The sequence below is a fragment of the Notechis scutatus genome, chromosome 3, assembly GCF_049901735.1.
Source record: "Notechis scutatus isolate UNSWTSFEM ecotype Mainland chromosome 3, rNotScu1.2, whole genome shotgun sequence".
NCBI classification, from domain to species: Eukaryota; Metazoa; Chordata; class Lepidosauria; order Squamata; family Elapidae; genus Notechis; species Notechis scutatus.
Window position 1 is genome coordinate 95,076,124 of NC_142011.1, and position 19,701 is coordinate 95,095,824.

The following is a 19,701-nucleotide window of genomic DNA, read 5'->3' on the forward strand; positions in this document are numbered from 1 at the left end:
ATTTGACAGACGGGCCGGGTCAGCACAAGATACGATACATATAAAAAACTGCAAAATTTCCACAAAATCAAGTCACTGCGCCTAATGCGCCACCTGGTGTCAAAATGCCTGTCATTACAAGTCAAAATCAAATGAATTCAATCATTCACATCAAACCTTAATTCTGTACCAATCTTCGGCGGGCCGGATTAAAAAGACCAATGGGCCAGATGTGGCCCGCAGGCCGTAGTTTGCCCACCCCTGGCCTAGAGCTATCCAATCACATGAAAGACCTTTTAACAGATCACATAAGCATTACAGATTTTTTTCCACATTTGACTCAATCTGATGAATTAATGTTAAATTAATTATTATGAATTAGTAATTAAATATTTTCCCACACTTTTAATGTTACATTTGTAGAACTTGGAATAGTATATTGTGAAATATCCTAAAGGAGATACTGCCTTCCTACAATTTAGATGTAGATATACAAAATTTTATTTGGGGAATAAAGTTTCATAGTGAAAAGAACAGTTTATCTGTCAGACTTCATACAGCTGGCAAGGCCAAAGAACTAAAAATGATACGGATTTCAATAAAATATTTTATGCCAGTCTAGGAGTAAATACAGAAGAAAGTATAATAGGAATTTCCCAGATTGATTAAAGTGAGTTAATTAAGATTGAATCTGAGGCATTTTTGATTGAATCTGAAGCCTCAAATAGCCACTACCTAGACTGAGTAGCTGTTTAAGAAATCTTTCAACTTATCTTCTGAAACCTTCCATCCTGTCATGCTCTCCTATAAATTATTAACCGAACTGCCTTCAGAAATGGAGTAAACTAGCAAAAGTGGGATAATACAAACTTGCCAGGGAAGGAAAGCACTCGGCATGGGGTATAAAAAGTGGATGTTTTCAGTTCTATTAATATTTGCTGCAATAAAGAAACTTCTTGCTGAAGGTAAAAATCAAATATGTTGTGGTTAAAATGTGGTTATGTTAAATACGTTAAATATGTTGTGGTTAAAATGTTAAAATGTTGTGGTTAAGATGTCACACACTTTCAACAATTGTAAGGAAATAGAAACTGATATCCTAGGTTCAAAAGTGGCATGTGTATCATCCCCTTCTGATTACGTCTTTATTTTTAAGAATATATGTAAAGATGTATGATTGCATGCATCCCAAAAGGCTGAAAGTTGTGCTAGCACTCAAAGGATTTTGGATAACAATTTAATCTTAACCAAATTTTATGTGTGTGAGGGAAACATGGTAAATAGAAGATCACGTTTATCGGGATGTAACAGATCATTACATAATAAGCCTCATATTACAAACATGCATTTTAATTGCATTGTTTTATAAGATTTTTTAAAGAACTGGTGTTTAATCAATAGGTTCTACAACACTTTCCAGAATGTCTAGTTCTTATAAAGTGAGCAAACCTACATATATAGGAGATTTTTGTCAAAATTTGAGTCATGAAGTAGAAACAATGATGTATTTAACTGGATTCTTCTGAGCAGTCACTGATTACATATTTTAAAGACATGAGTTCCAGTCTTTTTTTACATTTGCCTACTGCCCTTGGTTGAAATGAAATGGGTTGAAGAGGGTATATTTTCCATTTCTTCCTGCTTGACTATTAATACATTTCTTCTAGACAAAGCTTGTGACTTCCCCAATATTGAAAATGGAAGAATTGCCATATATTATTATAGTTTTAAAAATTATTATTTTCCAATGAAGAAAGGTGAAAAGCTCTCATATACCTGCTTGGCTGGGTATTCAGCTGAAACTGGAAGTCAAAATGGAAGGGTAAACTGCACCAATGAAGGCTGGACACCAGTCCCCAAATGTTATAGTAAGTCCACACCCTTTTCTATCTAGTCTGGTTAGAAAAGAAATGTAGTATTCTTCATATTGTAAGAAAAATTGAATGTTATATATAGTATAGGATGAGCAATCTGTATATACAATTTGATAGTTAAGTAACTGACAAAAAAATCCCAGATTGCTGTCCTGTGACCATGGGATACTGCAACTGATTGCAAATGTGAGCTAGTTGCCAAGGACCTGAAATGTAATCAAATGACAGTATGAGTGGATATGGCAGGATGGGTCATAAAGTACCTTTTGTGAGAGTTTGTTGTAACTTTGAATAGTTAAATATCCAGTAATTAAGCAAGGATTATCTGTAGATTTATCAATCTATTAACATGGCTTCCTGATGTATAGGATTTGGTTAAGTGACTATGGGTCCTTTCTATAATATTCTTGCCATGTAAGAGTTTAACTTTTATGAACAAAGAAAAAAATATAACGTTTTTCTCATCTTTTTCTTTAACACGCTAAAGAGAAATGTGTCCAACCTACTTTGGATAATGGTGTTTTTTCTGATACAAAATTGTCTTATGACATCTGGGAAAGCTTAAAATATAGTTGCCATTCAGGCTACCAAACTCCAGAAGGCAAGAAGAATGCAAGTATACAGTGTCTTCAAGATGGATGGTCAGTTCAGCCACAGTGTATGGAAGCCACTAAAGAACCTTTAGGTAATACTAAACAACCCATGACCCATTGGGTCATTGTTTCAAATATATGTCCTTTAAAAAAATCTGAATGACCACAGGTGGGTAAAAAAATCAGTGAGACTTCCTGTTGTCTTCCCCATTGAGTTTCCTTATGGGAAGCTGGCAGTAAGCACTGGAAAACCTTCCTTCCTTCCTTCCTTCCTTCCTTCCTTCCTTCCTTCCTTCCTTCCTTCCTTCCTTCCTTCCTTCCTTCCTTCCTTCCTTCCTATCTTCCCACTTTTATCACCTTCTGAAAGTTGCAGAACTTTTCATCCTTTAACACCCATCTTCCCCAAGATAAAAAAAAAATCTTGCAAATATTGAGAATGGCATTCTGGCCAAGCTTGGAGCTACTTGCACAGAACCTGACAAATAACCCAAGAGACCAGTAGAATTAAAGTGGACCTTTAATTGATCAGCTGAAGTCAATCTGAAAAAAAAGTATTTTGAGTTATTTTGACTATGCTATGCCTGTCTTAATTTATGACTCATTGCTTCCATATTTAGGCTTCTCTCGAGATAACTTAAAGTGTCAGTGAATTAAAAATATCAACAACAACAAATATAATGATATCTATATGTTGTATTATTTTCTGCACAATCTATTTTCCCTTTTCCCTTTTTTCAATGCCTTTTTGGTTTTGCTGCCATTTGTTTTCAGGGACTTGCTTGGCTCCAGATCTGTTGTATGGTCACTATCATACAGTTCAGAGAGTGTTCAGTGTGAATGACAAGCTCAAATACGAATGCTTGGATGGATATGTTACAGCCGGAGGAAACACAACAGAAGAAGTGCTATGTCAGATTCGAGGGTGGCCTCTTGTTCCCAAATGTAGTAGTAAGTAAATTTACAGGACTTTGCTTTAGGCAAAACCAACATTCCTAACAAGGTAGGTATCTGTCAACACTAAAAAAATAGATCATTCGTGTTCATTCTTATTTTGTCTTGCTTTTAAGAATTAGAGTGTTCATCTCCAAATCCTGTTGAACATGGAAAAGTCTATCCCAAGAAAAGCAGTTATGAAGAAGGAGATGTACTTCAGATTATCTGTTTGGAAGGTTATACTTTAAAAGGATCTGAGTTAATTCAGTGTTATTACTTTGGCTGGTATCCAAACTTTCCAATATGTGAAGGTACTTCTTTTATTTAAAAAAAACAACCTGAAAATCATTTAGAAATCCATCTGAAAGACAGTTCACTCAATTTCCCTAGCAACAGAACCACTAGGCAGGCTCCATGCCTACTGTACATTACTGGATCCCCACAGCCAGATGGTAAAGCCATGTTTTCAGGCCCTTCAGTAAAGTCAGCAAGATCAGGGCCTGTCTTAGGGGTGGGTGCCACAGCAGAAAAAGCTCTCCTACTGGGTCCCATCAGATTAACTTCCTTTGTGGATAGGACCTCCAACATGTCTTTCTTGCCAGAGCTGATGGGATGGATAGATGTGATTGTGGAGAGGCAGTACCTCAAATAATCCAGTCTTGTGCCATATATAAAGTTCAAATAGGCAAGCGCACTCCTCCTAGGATGTCCTATTAAATTTGCCTTCCAACAGAGCAGATGTTAAATCAAGTTTGAGACAAATCAGGCAGTAAGATACTTGTTTGGCTTCAGTATTGGATTCAGACTCCAGGATTTAAAGAATAGGTCATTTTGCAATTATCAATCAGGGCTTGTTGCTCAAGAGGCATAGCCCACAAACAACTAAAACTCTGGAGACAGAGTTGTTAGAGCAACCTGGTTCATTGGACAAGAGTTAAGCTTTTACCATAGAATTAAGACTACCAGCCATACATGAGCCTCCATTTTGGTAGAACAATCTCCATTAATATTCTCATTATACAATATATTCCTTTTCCTAGGGTTCATCAAAATAACTGATTATGTAATTTGCTTTAAATATGTTGCAGAAATAGTTAGGAGGGAAAAATTATACTGAATCATTAACTGAAGACCAGAAACCAAATGTTCCTTTTCTATATATAGTATGTTTATCTTTACAATTATTTTTTCCAAGTAAGTGTATTTTACATTTTGGTTACCTTTGATTTCACTTCACTTGTTATCTTTGAAAAGTGTAGTAAATGCGATGTGCTTGATTTTTTTTTTCTAGAAAAAAATTATGTTTTGTATCTGTTTTAGTCCAAGATTTCTTTGGACATAGCTTTTCTGAAAGAATATTCCATAAAGCTTTTACTAAAACAAAATGGTATGTTGCTATTGTTTATTATTTATTATTCTGATTACAGAAAGAAGAAACAAATGCCCTCCCCCACCTCAGCCCCCAAATACCAGATTGTTAACCAATTTAAGAATGTACCGTCAGGGTGACATGATACATTATCAGTGTGAGCATTCATTCCAGCTTAATGGAACTGGAGAAATCCGATGTGAGAATGGGAAATGGACTTCGCCTCCCAAATGCATAGGTCTGACTCTAAATATTAGTATTAGATAATTATATAATGGAAGATGGAATTTTACTATATAATGTAATGCCTGTGTTGTGTATTTTCTCTTCAAATATAAATGTGATATGCATTCAGGGATATTTAGTCATCCAAAATAGAGTATTTTAGATATCAGGCATTCTGGATAGCTAGTTCTATCCAAGAGATTCAGATGATATTATTTACGTAAGCATATCTTTATTCCCGGAACTAAAAGTCTCCCTTTTATAAGTCAGAGAAGCAGTAGAAAATTGATTAGTACCAAGCACATCCTTTTGCTGAGTTTTGAATTTTCCTAGCTATGACTTTGGCTGTCTTAAAGTTAACATGCTGAGAAAGAAAAAAGGGAAATTAGTTACTTAAAAGTGCAAGAGGGTTGAAATGTCATTTACTGTATATAGATAATAATTTTGGTAAAATATAATTGAGCATCATTAGATTGTTGTTGTTGTACTTCTGTTTCCATCATTTTTATTTCTCAGATATGAGCAGGACATTAACCACAGAAGATTATCGGACTGTAAAAACTGGTGGGAACTGCAATCCCCCCCCTGTAGTTAAGAATAGTATTATTGTTACTGATGTTGTTCAGTTGGCAAGTTACAATCCTGGATCTTTAGTGGAATATGCATGTCGTCCTTTACATATAATGAAAGGATCCAGTACAGTTCATTGTATCCATGGATCTTGGACTGAGCCACCAATTTGTTTAGGTAAGCCTTGAAGAATAAATACTGCACATTATATAGATGATTAAATTGAAGAATACTATGAAATCCTGAATAAAGAAATGATGTAATGCCAGATCTTAATATTTTTAAATTTAACATATTTGCCAGCTTTCATTAAAGACCTTCTGAAATATTTCTAGACAGCAGGAATATTGAGAACCAGTTATCATGGACATTTTCTTCAAGAATGATGAATGTGCTCAGAACTTTGTGTTTTAAGTTCGTTCCCATCCCCCATATGGCTACATATATCATCTTTTTATTTTATATAAAATGATGTGTTATATTATTCTGCATCCACAGTGAATCTCTGGATGCCTAATCCTATTTATATATTGCAGATGGAATTACTTTATTATTATTATTTACAAAGTAGGTGAAAGAAACATGCAGCATTGTATTTCTATCTACCTGATAATCTTTTTTTTTTTTAAAAAAAAGTTTTTATTTTTTACAACAAACATACAAACAAAACATAAAAACATAAAACCATCTTTCAATTATATACATACAGTGGGTCAGTTGGTTACAATCTTTTGTGCTATCCTTTTTTTACCATTACTCACAAGTTATATAAATTCTCACCTTATCGATCTAGCTTGTGCTTATATATCAATTATTAAACATTCATTTGACTATTTTTCCATCATTTTATACGAGATATTCTAATTTTCATTATGATTTAATCTTATACATTCATCCAATAGTTATATATTTTATATTGTATTCTATATCAGTCTATTAACTTTTATTGTAAGGCTTAGTAGTCTATTTCTTTACCATCTTTTTATCTAACCATTGATAAAATAAATCCCATATCATATAAAATTGTTTATCCTCATGTTCTCTAATTTCAAATGTCAATTTACCCATTTCGGCACAGTCCATGATTTTCTTAATAATTTCCTCCTGCATAGGTATTTTTTCATTTTTCCAGTTCTTAGCAAATACAATTCTAGCTGCTGTTAAAACATTTACAATCAAATATTTCAATTCTTTACAATATATTTCCGGTATAATTCACAATAAAAATATCTCAGGTTTAAAGTCTTATGTGTTGTTTTGTCATTTTTTCCAACCATGTGTGGATTATAGTCCAATATCTTTTTGCATCTGAGCATGTCCACCACATGTGGTAATATGAACCAGGTATCTGATGACATTTCCAACATTTATCTGATTTATCCTTGAACATCCTGGCATCCTACAGGTAGGGTAAGTGCTACCTGTAAAACATCTTATACAAACTTTCTTTATATGCAGTTGACATTGTCATTTTATAATTTTGAGACCACAATTTTTGCCATTTATCTAAGTCAATCCCTTATCCAAAATTTTCCCCCACACAATCATTGTTTCTTTTACTTGTTCTTCCTCTAGTTTAAACTCTAGCAAATGTCCATAAAGTTTTTTTATTACTTTTTCATCAGTACCTGTCAAAATTTTATCTAAATCAGTCAACTTATCATAGATACCTTCTGTTTTAACATCTTTCTCAAATCTAGATTGTATTTGCAAATATGAAAACCAATTCATTTTTACACCTTGTTCTTCCAACGCTTGCATAGATTTAAGTTCACCCTTTTCATTCAATATCTCACCATATCTAACTGTGTGTTCCTTTGTATATATTATTGGATAGGAAAAAGCTTCAATAGTAGATAACCATAGTGGAATTTTTAAATAATATTGCTTTTTTATCTTCTTCCAGTTTAGAAACAATGCTTCTCGAATATAATGTCTTCTAAAATACCCCTGCGTTTTAGTTCCCTTATACCAGAGGAAGGCATGCCACCCTAACAGCAAGTCATGTCCTTCTAAATTCAAGAGTCTAGTATTCCTTAATGCTATCCACTCCTTTACCCACATCAGACTTGTCGCTTGGTAGTATAATTCCCAATTGGGCAAAGCAAATCCTCCTCTTATTCTTGCATCTTGTAACAATTTAAGTTTTATTCTCACTTTCTTCCCCTGCCAAATGTATTTTAGCACTATTTTGTTTAAATCTTCAAAAAATTCTTTCCCTAATCTGATTGGAATTGTCTGAAATAAGTATAAGATTCTGGGCAATACATTCATCTTAATTGTAGATATTCTCCCAATCAGTGATAATTGTAAATTTTCCCATTTTATCAAATCTGTCGCAATCTGTTGTTTAAGTTTGACATAATTGTCCTCCTTAAGTGTGCTACATCTTGGTTTTATGTGTATCCCTAAATATTTAACCTTATTTTTGACCTGGATCCCCAAAACTTCCTCCAATTCTTTCTTTCGTCTTACTAACATGTTCTTTGCTAAAATCTTTGTTTTATCTTTATTTATTTTCAAACCTGCTACTTTCCCATACTCTTCTATCTTTTCTATCAGTTTAGGTGCAGACTCCAATGGATCCTCTAATATAAATACCAGGTCATCTGCAAAAGCTTGTAATTTATACTCTTCTTTTTTAATTTTCATTCCTTTTATTTCTTTTTCTTCTCTGATGTTCCTGTTCAGCACTTCCAGTGTTAACACAAACAACAGAGGCAACAGTGGACAGCCTTGTCTGGTCCCTTTTCTTATATCTATAAAGTCTGTTAACTCTCCATTTATCATAACCTTTGCAGTTTGTTTATGATATATCATTTCAATGGCTTGAGTAAATTTTTTACCAAAGCCCATTTGGTCCAATTGTAACAGCATAAAATGCCAATTCACATTATCAAAGGCTTTTTGTGCATCTATAAATATTAGAGCCATTTGTTTTTCAGGATGTGCCTCATAGTATTCCAGTGTATCTAAAATTATTCTCATATTATCTTTAATCTGTCTCTTCGGCAGAAATCCATTTTGATCAGGATGAATAAAATTGTTTAAATATCTTTTCAGTCTTTCTGCCAGAATTGAAGCAAACATTTTATAATCTGAATTTAATAGTGATATAGGTCTGTAATTTTTAACTTGCTATGGGTCTGTGTCCTTCTTTGGTACAAGTGTTATATATGCTTCTGACCATGTTTCGGGTATTCTCTTCTTTGTCATAACTTCATTCATAATTTCTAATCAGTGAAGATTCAGTGTTTCCTGGACTGTCTTATAAAATTCCACTGGCAAACCGTTCGGACCTGGTGCTTTCCCAATGTTTTGCTTTTTTAAAGCTTCTGTTAATTCCATCATTGTTGTATTACTTTCTAACATTGTTTCAATATCTTTGGGTATCTGGGGCAAATTTGCTTCCTGTAAGTATTGTTGAATTCTTTCTTCCTGAACATTCTCTTGATCGTACAGTTTTCCATAGTAATCTTGAATAATTTTTTCTTCTCCGCATTTCCATAGCATACATGTCCTTGTTCATTTATCAATTGATTTATTCTTCTCGAGTCTCTTTCCTTTCTCAATTTATATGCTAGCCATCTGCCTGGTTTATTTGCATCTTCAAAATAGTTCTGCTTAGCATTTCTAATTTTTTGTGCTATTTCTTCTTTTTCCATTAGCCCCATTTTATGCTTAGTTATGTCCATTTTAATTTTAATGTCCTTTTTTGTGGAAATTTCTGTAGTTCTTTCTCCAACTTCTTGTAGTCATCTTCCAATATTTTTTTAAAAAAATTCTGTTTTATATTTCTTTTCCTTGTATAGTCCATTATCAAACCTCTTCATCGTGTCCCAGAGGTTCTGTAATGATGTATCCTCTTTTGTATTTTCTTTAAAGAAAAAAGTCAATTCTTTCTCAATTTTCTGTTTAAAGTCTTTTTCTTTTAATATTGTATTATTTAAAGTCCATCTAGATCTCCTTTTTTGTCCTTTCCATACAAGTGTTATTGGATTGTGATCTGCCCAAGTAGTTGCTTCTATTTCAATATCTTGTATGTTAGAAAGCAATTCTGTTGCATCCATATCATATCTATTCTAGACCATGATGCATGTCTATTTGAATAAAAGGTATATTGTTTATTTTCCGCATTTCTCTCTCTCCATGCATCTTTTAAGTTTATCTCATCTACCATTCGAAAGAAGGATTTTGGCAATGTCCTTCTAGTTTTCTTTGCTGTTTTTTGTGTTTTATAATCCAATTTGTTATTTATTATTCCATTAAGATCTCCCATCAGACAGATATTAGCATCTGTTCAATTCAGTTCAATTATTTTCTTATGTAATTTCCTATAAAAATCTTCTTGATTATCATTTGGAGCATAAATTGCTATTTAAAGTGTCTTTAGATTATTGTCCGTTATCTCCACCATCAAAATCCTTCCATCATCATCTGTATATATTTGTTCCGCAGGGGTTGTATCTCTAAGTATAACACCACTCCTCTCTTTTTACAATGTGTTACCACTGTAAATAATTTCCCTAATTTTTGTTGTTTCAATATATAATCATGTTTTTTAATATGTACTTCTTGGAGGCAGATTATATCAACTTTTAATTTCTCTAATTTATGAAATACTTTTCTTCTTTTAATAGCTGAATTAAGCCCGTTTATATTAATTGTAATCAATTTTTTCTCATCCATTTTAGACTTTGTAAGAAGGATTTGTTGCTCTAGTAGATCTTGGTTCTCATTGTTCTCTGGGTACACCACCTACGGCTCCTTCCACTTTTTCAATTACTGCTGTATATTCCTCTTGAAATTCAATTAACGACTCTTCTTTTCTTGTATCTTCCTTCCTTCCTCTAAAACATTCCAGATAGAATAACTCTGCTTTTTCAACTGTATCAATTCTGTGTCTTTGTTCCTGCCAGGTAAACATGAGACCTTCGGGTATCAGCCATCTGTAATTTATACTTTTAAGTAACTCTTTGGTCAAAAATAAATATTCTCTTCTTATCTCTCTCACTCTTCTTGGTACCTGTTTCAGTACCACTATTTCTTTATCTTTGTACTTTAGTGTTTTTTCTCTTGCCGCCTGCAGTATTTGTGATTTTATTATTTTCTTAGTAAATCTTACATGAACTTCTCTTGGGAGTTTATTTCTTATCGCATATCTTGTATAAACACGAAAAACCTCATCCATTCCATCCATCACCTTCTCTTTAGTTACCTCTAATGCTTCTGCCAGGATTTCTATTATCATTTCAGCAAGGTTTTCACCCTTTTATTCTTCTATATTTTGAAATCTAAGATAGAATTCTGATCTATCAATTTCCCATCCCAATGATTGCAGAGATCTGCCCTTATCTCCTTCCACTTCACTCAATCGGGTATCCATATCTCCAATCTTCTTATCTCTTTGTACATCTTGTTCTTCAATTTTCTTAATTCTGTCCTCGTATTGTATCATCATCTGTTGAATATTTTCTATTTTTTCATCTGTCTTTTCTGTTCTTTGCTTGATATTCTCCGTTCTCTTTTCAATATTATCTGTTTTTACTTGTATCTTTTGAATTCCTTGCATAATCATCTGCAGTGTCACTTCTTTCTCCTTCTCTTGTTGTAACATCACCTGTATTGATTGTTGTCCTCCAGATGGTGAGGAAGAAGAAGTCAGGATTGAGGAAGCTGAGGATGGCATTTTTCTGCTCATCTTGAAGTACAATAGAAAAATTGAATAAAAAAAGCCAGAGCAGCCAATTGCCACTCCAGTAAAAAAAAAGAAAAGAAAAAATAATTAAAAATAAAAGAGGGAAGGGAAAAATCTTCAGGCACTTGAATACCTTAATCCAATTGGTTCCAATTATGTAGGAAAAAAGGGAAAAAAAGAAAAAAAATATAAAATGGAAAAAGGGTGAAAAAATAAAAAAATTAAGAAAAGATTTAAAAAGACCTAAATCTGTATATTCCCCTTGCCTAAGAGGTAAAACAAGGGGGGGGAGTAGTCTTATTCTTGCATAAGTCCAAATATAAAAATCCAACTGGGGGGGATAGAAAAAAAAGGAAAGAGAAAATGCAATTCTGTCAACAAGCAAAGCACTGCCACTATATGTTTGAGACTCTTTACTAAATCAAAAAACATAATTTCCAATTCTCTTTTCAAGGTCACTTCAATCTTCTTTCTTCAATTTCAAATCCAGACTCCAGTTATCAGTAGTTCCACAGAAGAGCACCTGCAAACAATCTACATCCTCTTCCCACTATCTTTTCAATGAAAAGCACAGAAACCTTGAATGTAACAGCAAATGTATCAACAAGAAAGAAAGATAGGAAAACAATGTATCCGAGCCTCCAGGTGGCAGCGCTACTCATTTCCCTTTCCTTTCCCTTCCCCTCTAATATTAAAATCAGGAATAATAAAAAATATAAAGAATCTAAAATTATTAAAAAGAAAAAGCAAGAGAATAAAAAACGTTTCCAAAGAGTTATTTTAAAGGGAAAAAATAAAAATTAAAAAGGAAAGACCAATCCAGTTTAAAAGTTAAAATTTTTTAACAAAATCCAAAGTTCCAATAAAAATAGAAAAAAAAACCTTCAGGTTTAATTTGTGCTTAATCTAGCTGCTTGAGCACTTTTATCTTCACTTTTAAATTTAATTTTAGTCTTTTAGGGTGTTCTCTCCAGAAAAAAATAAATAGGAAATTATCTCACACACTTTCTTTCCAGCTTTCTTCCGTTCTGGAGCTGTCCCAGCTTCAGCAGCTTTAATGGCTGCCTCTCCACCGCGGGAAAAAGGGGCTTCTCCTGGATCTACCAGGGACTTTGCAATGTCCCTGGGATCGACAGGATGTGCCCTCCTCTGTCACCATCTCTACGGGACCGTTTAGGTCCGTTGGGACCGTCTTGCAATGGAGATATCAGCAGCGATCTTAGAGCTTAAATATCGCATGCTGTACTGCTGTGACGCAAGCTCCACCCCACATAATTATTCTTTAAAAGTATAATAATTGTTTCTCTCCAAAAATGTCTTCTCCAAAACAATTTGAAAACTGATTGCTTTAAGTATGGTTAAAACACAACATTTGACCAGCATAGTTAATATTCAACATGTGTTTGAACATATTGTTTGGTTATCACAATTGATATATCTTTATTTTATAAGAAATAGTTAACAACAGATAAGCTCTGCCCATGATACATTTTGTGTTTTTGATTGAGTTGCTGCAATGTGAATAATACATTAAAGGATTGATCAGTTGTTGTTTTTATATATACTGGGGACCATGGTTCTGATAGTCATATTGTTGTTGACCATCACAAAGCTTTACTCTCTAAGGCAGGAGACCATAAAAGGCAGCAAATCATTGTTAATGATAAATGAAGAATGTTTTCCTTGTCCATCTCCCAATGTCAACAATCAATTAGGTTTGTGCCTTGGTAATTTACTAAATACCGATAATTTTTTAATCACAGAACTTAATATATTATTGTTGACTCTTGTCTTACAGAGCCATGTTTAGCTAGGGAAGAAATTCCTGACAATTACAACCTAGAAATGAAATGGAAGTTGGAAGAAGAATGGTATTTCATGCATGGTGATTTTATTGAATTTGTATGTAAACCAGGATACGTTTTGCCACCCTTAGTTTCAGAATCCAAATTGCTGGTGCAATGTAATGATGGACAATTGAGATACCCTCAGTGTATTTCCAAAGGTAAAAGGATGCTGATCTTAACAAAAGTTTTATCTGGGTTTGGCAAATTCCAACATCCTCAGATAGCAACCATTTACAGTCATCACTGATGAAAAAGTATGATAAAAAAAAGCTGTTTTAGGCCCAGTACTCTTCAACATCTTCATCAATTATTTGGACAAGGGGATAGATGAGGAACTCATCAAATTTGCAGACAACACCAAACTGGCAGGAATAGCCAATACTCCAGAAGATAGGCTTAAGATACAGAAGGATCTTGACAGACTTGAACATTGGGCGCTATCTAACAAAATGAAATTCAATGGTGAAAAAAAGTAAGGTTCTACACTTAGGCAAGAAAAACAAAATGCACAGATTCAGTATATTAATACCTCGCACAAATAGTAGTAACTGAAAGGGATCTTGGAGTCCTAGTGGACAACCATTTCAATACAAGTCTGCAGTGTGATGCAGCTGCCAAAAAAAGCCAACACAGTTCTAGCCTGCATAAACAGAGGGATAGAATCAAGATCACATGAAGTATTAATACCACTTTATAATGCTTTGGTAAGGCCACACATGGAAAACTGCATCCAGTTTTGGTCGCCACAATGTAAAAAAGATGTTGAGACTCTAGAACAGGAATGTCAAACTCAAGGCTAGATCTGGCCCATGGGGCCGATTTGGAAATATCAAAGGACCAGCCAGTGGTGCCTCTGCTAGCAAAAAGGGGATGCGGGTGGGGCACCCGTTCCCCCTCTGCAACCGCTTTTGGTCTCCACAGTGGTCCAGGAGGCCTTCCAGGCCAAAAATGAAGCCTCCGGAATGGTCCAGGAGGCCTTCCAGGCTCTGCAGTGCTCCAGGAGGCTGTCCTTGACTCAGAAGGTTATAAAAGGGAGAAAAAAGTAAAATATTTTACCTTTCAAGCTTGCAGGATTCCGTTACTATAGCCTATGTCAACAATTTATAGTTCTAGTCTTCCTATGGAGTCAGTTTCTTGATCTGTTCTCTCTCTCATAAGGTGATCAAGAAGATCAAGCAAGTATTAAAAAAACAAAGTCACAGAAATGTACGCTTTCCTATTTTTATAAGTTTATAAACCATGTCTGCGGAGGTGCAGTCCTGTGTCACGCCCACCATGGCCACACCTACAATGGCCATGCCAACCCCCCCTCCAGCCCTCCAAGGTCAAACTCAATCCTGATGTGGCCCTCAATGAAACTGAGTTTGACACCCCTGCTCTAGAAAGAATGCAGAGAAGAGCAACAAATATGGGACTGGAGGCTAAAACATATAAAGAATGGTTGCTGGAATTGGGTATGTCTAGTTTAATGAAAAGAAGGACTAGGGGTGACATGATTGCAATGTTCGTATATCACAGGTCTTGCCACAAAGAAGAGGGAGTCAAGCATCTGAGGTCAGGACAAGAAGCACCTGAGGGCAGACAAGAAGCAATGGGTGGAAACTAATCAAGGAGAGAAGCCACTTAGAACAAAAGAGAAATTTCCTGACAGTTAGAACAATTAATCAGTGGAACAGCCTCCAGAAGTTGTGAATACTTCAATACTGGAAGTTTTCTTTCTCAGGTTTCCTTCCTAAGCAGAGGGTTGGACTAGAAGACCTCTAAGGTCCCTTCCAACTCTGTTATTCTATTCTAATTATGCAAGCAATGCCCATATTTATGACTTGCAGCCCTATCCCCTCTTTCGTGTGTTCACCATTACAATAAGTTACTGTGCATTGTCCTGTGCCTAACCATTCCCCTGCCCCTTTACAGAGCAAAGAGATTTTGCTTAAATAAGTTACCTTTTCCTGTGCTGCTTTTCTCTCAATGCAATAGGTCCCTAAAATGTATTAATCACAGAATCCCTTTTTCCATTAAATTTTCACCCATTATCTCTAAATAGACCCTGTTTCTCTATATCTTGTTTCTGTCCTTTATATCTTCTTTTCCTTTCTTTCTTCCCTCTCATCTTCTCCCTCCCCTTTTTACCCCCTTGTCTCTCTACTTCTAATTCTCTCTTCTGCATTTCCCTCTTCTGTTGCTTTCTAATTTTATACTTATTTTTCAAACTATTCTTTTTTGGGGTTGTTTTTCCAAATCTTAAACTTTTCATTCTCTTTCCCCCCTTTCCTTTCCCCCCTCCCCACATAAAATTACTTGTTCTTTAAAGATGGCTTCTTCTTTGTCCCAATCTTCTTGTTCTGCAGGCGTTTCTTGTTGTTTCTCATAGTTCCAAATCTCCATTTCTAAGAATTGAAATACGAAGCCAAAAGAACCTCTCCCTTCTTGTGCATCTTCTTTGTACTTTTTAAGTTCCATGTTCAGTTCTTCTAAAAGTGGTGCCATTTTAAACACTTTTAAACAACCACCCAATTGATTTTAATCATTCAAATTCAGTAACCAAAAATCCAGAAGTCACCAAGTAATCCAAATACTCCCGAGCTGTTTCTTCTTACTTCTTTTTTCACTTTCTCTTCCTGGGGTTTTACTATTTTGTTGCCATGTTTCAGTTAAAATGTATCTTTTAGAAGTCTTGTTGAGATTTTACTGTAAGTTCTTTTTAATTCCAGGCAGTCTCCTCCCTTCCAGATCCTGCCCTTTTATTCTTTTTTTTTCTCCTTTCCTGCTTTCAAAAGCTTTTGATTATCCAGAAATCTTTATTATCCCTTTGACATTTTATTTTCAGCTTAAATGCCTTTTGATGTCAAAGTGGATTTTTTTTTTTCAATTTCTTGCTTAAGTCTCTTAGCTGTCAGTATAGGGAAAGGAAGAGGAGAGGGGAAAAAAACCAAATCCTTTCCCTTTTCTCTCTCCTTCGCTGCTTGAAAATCTTCTTTGGGAACAGTGTTATTTTTTTTACAGTTTAAATTCCAGGGTACCTTATTTGTTGCTTTTGCTGTTTGACCTGGTCAACCAAAATTTTCTCTTCTTATCTTCCTCCTGCACATTCTTTTCCAGTCGAGTTCTTCTTTGGGGTGGCCATTTCTGACCACCGCTGCAACTGCCTTCAGGAAAGGGAGTAATGGCCAGCTGAGGAGGAGAGATGCAGCTCTCCTCAACCCTGCAGGCAGTCTCCCCCTCTTCATCACCTCTATGGGGTGGCTTAGCCCCGAAACCAGCCGGCTCGGGGCGCTCCAGTGGCGAGCACGGATCGAAACCGCGCAGAGTCGCAGTTTCGGTCTGTCACTGAAGAAGGTCAAACCAGAAGTCTGCCTATAGTTTACTACTTTCTATAAAATAGGAACTGCATGAGAAAATTTGTACAAAAGCACCTTTCTTTTTTAAAACTGATTTTAGCCATCAACATAACTGTCTTATGCTGCCTTTATTTCCCCCCCCACTGTGTTTTGCAGGCTTAAATACTAACTGTGGTCCTCCACCTTCCATAGAAAATGGGGTTGTTATGAGCTCATTAACAGAAAACTATGAAGATGGTTCAACAGTACAGTACAGTTGCAATGAATATCATGTTTTGCAAGGATCCATAACAGTCTTTTGTTCAAGGAACCAATGGACTACTCCACCTGTTTGTATAGGTATTGTATAGTAGTGTTATCATTATAACAATGCAAATAGATACCAAATAAACATTCAGCTTCAATTCATTTCAATATATTTTAGAAAATTATTGGTGTATTCTTGCCTAAATTGAGGGTCCTTAATGTAAAGTTTTCCAATTGCTCAATTATATTACATGGCAATGAATTAGATGTTGCAGTTATGCATTGTAGCACTGGAATGAAAGCTCAGATTTTGTATATATCAACAATGAGAATAGACTGCTCTTGAGGAATGTGATTCTCATTCTGCACGCAGCTTGAATGTTAAATCATTGGAACTTCAAGCAACCTGTGTTTTGAATTAAAGGCTGACATGTAATAATGTTTCCCCGATTCATGATTTGATAATGGATGAGAGGGTTGATCTATTAATGAAATGTGCTTGGGCATGGAGGAGTATATTCCCATTTCAGAAATGAGACTATCTGGGTTTCAAGCATGGCTCCAGTTGCCACTCTTGGTGATGGAATGATTATTGTCATCTGAGAGATGCTGTTGACTTTCAGAGGCACTGCCCCACAGCTAATCAGCTGTGAGGCCCCATGGATAAGATTGGTTTCTAAAGATGGACTTTAATTGTTGCTTTTGTATTGTCTTCTTGAGATTCCCTGCTTGAGCTGCTTGTAATAGGCATGTTGGTGTTAGAGTTCCCCAGACTTACAATATTGGGGGACTTCAACTTGCTTTCCCTAGATATGGAACAGGAAGCAGCTCAGAAGTTCATGGACACCATGCAAAACAGATCTGATCTCACTCAGATTATTTTAAGCCCTGGCTCACAGCAGTGGTATTAGTCCTTTGAAGTAGTCTAGACAAGAAACACAACAATGAATACTAGCTTTATCTTCTAATTAGCAATCTAATGGAGTAAAAATAAATTCTTGATAATTCTAATTTATGAAGTTTAGTTCACTAATATTTATATTTTATCAGATGCACTATAAAAAGAATCCTAATATCTAAGGGAAATGTTATATTACATTTCATGGTATGGTAAAAATAATAATATTGTGTTTATATTCTAAAGAGCCATGCACCTTGTCACAGAAAGAGATGGCAAAAAATAATTTACTTTTGAGATGGAGTTTTGACAATCGACCTTATTTTCTTCATGGAGAATTTGTTGAATTTGTATGCAAAGCTTATCACACTGGACTTCTATCAAATTCACCCTCTGATTTTAGAGCACAGTGTCAGAATGGACAACTATTGTATCCACAATGCGTTAAGAATAAAGGGTAAGGAAAACATTATCTGCACCATATTTTCATACTTATGTAGCCCTTATTATTTCCTTATTCAAATGTATTTTAAGGATTTGGTTATATTGACTAACAAAATGGTATTGGGACAATGTATATTAAATATATTTATCCAAAATGTTCAAACACTTATTTATTGCTACCTCAAAAATATCAATTTCCAAGGACTTCCTGTTTGGTTTCTTTCATTCTGCCATAATTAAAAGAATAGAAGATTTTTATTTTTTAATTTATCAAAGCTCCATTGAACCTGAATTATTGGCAATATTAAAAAGAAATATGTTCTACTCTATTAAATTAAATATCTCTTACAGGACTTAGATTGATGTAGAAGACTTGATAGATATTTATACAATGTATCTTGTAATTATATAAAGCACCTTGTAAAATAGAGAAATGGAAAGTATTTTAGTATGGGTACATAAAATGAGATTAAAGCATTAGACAGAACAGATATTCTGTTCAAGAATATGCAAAAAAACATGCTATAAAATTAGTCCTCTTTTTTTTTTAGATGAGAGATCAGTTGACAGAAAATACAGAATAGGTTACTTGGAAGTTACATTGGTTTATATAAGCTCTATTTTGAGCTGAGCAGTACTCCTGTTTTCTCACTTATGAATAATTAATCTGATATTCTAAACTAGGAGTCTCCAACTCAAGGCCCAGAGGCCGCATCTGGCCCATTGGGTGCTTAAATCTAGCTGGGAATATCAAAGGACCAGCCCGCGGTGCCTCTGCTAGCAAAAATAGGCCGAAAAATGGGCTGAAGACAGGGCTGAAAATGGGCCAAAACAGGCCAGAAAATGGGCCAAAAACAGATCAAAAAAGGGCCAAAAAATGAACCAAAAATGGGCTATACCAGTGGTGGGATTCAAATTTTTTTACTACCAGTTCTGTGGGCATAGCTTGGTGGGCGTGGGGAAGGATACTGTAAAATCTCCTGTCAGAGGTGGTTTTTGCTGGTTTTCTGAACTACTCAAAATTTCCACTACCGTTTCTCCAGAACTGGTCAGAACCTGCTGAATACCACCTCTGGGCTGTATTGCCCGTTTTCAGCCTCAATGGCCTCCAGCAGCACTTTGCTGCCCCAAAATAGGCCACACAGGGGCCTTGGGAGGCCTGTTTTTGCTTGGCAGAGTGCTGCAGGAGGACATGGAGGGCAAAAATGAGGTGCGGCCCCCATGGCCCATTTTGCCCAGTAAAGTGCTGCAGGAGGCGTCAGTCCCATCTTCTCCTCATTCCCTGTCACCTCCCATATTGGCCCATGGAGGAGAACTACAATGCTGACCCGCCCTTGAAGAAATCCTGTGTGACACCCTTATTCTAAACCAAGCTTTAGAAGTACTGGATATAATTATATATTTTGTCTCTCTTTGTAAGTAACATATTTTGTTTTTCTTTAGATAAGAAAATTTGAAAAAAAAATCCTTGAGTGACTTCTCTTCCTCGTTTCATCTTGCAAGAAACATGCAAATTAACATTCATCATAGTACCTTTTTTTTTTTTTTAACTGCTGGAAGACTAGTTACTCAGGTTTATTGGAATAGCTGTTGTCTTCAGCATGGAACATCATTTGAAGATGCTTACAAACAGGATAATTCTGATTTGGATTCGGATAAATAAATATTCATATTTATTACAACAAAA

The 19,701-nt window shown here is 35.2% G+C and overlaps 1 protein-coding gene across 3 annotated transcripts; it reads left to right on the forward strand.

The window, feature by feature from the left end:
- The first annotated feature begins 792 nt into the window (after nt 1-792).
- On the forward strand, nt 793-19,701 carry F13B (coagulation factor XIII B chain). 3 transcript variants are annotated; one of them, XM_087960821.1, is made up of 11 exons: nt 793-944; nt 1,647-1,847; nt 2,341-2,538; nt 3,218-3,394; nt 3,514-3,690; nt 4,807-4,986; nt 5,490-5,720; nt 13,040-13,246; nt 16,583-16,765; nt 17,817-18,027; nt 19,458-19,701. In XM_087960821.1, the coding sequence occupies exons 1-11, from the start codon at nt 875-877 to the stop codon at nt 19,459-19,461; spliced, it is 1,839 nt and encodes a 612-aa protein (XP_087816947.1). In that variant the 5' UTR covers nt 793-874; the 3' UTR covers nt 19,462-19,701. The 3 variants fall into 3 exon arrangements, with proteins under 3 accessions (XP_087816947.1, XP_026527492.1, XP_087816949.1); XM_026671707.2 differs by lacking the exon at nt 19,458-19,701 and having other exon boundaries at nt 796-944; nt 17,817-18,031; XM_087960823.1 differs by lacking the exon at nt 3,514-3,690 and having other exon boundaries at nt 809-944.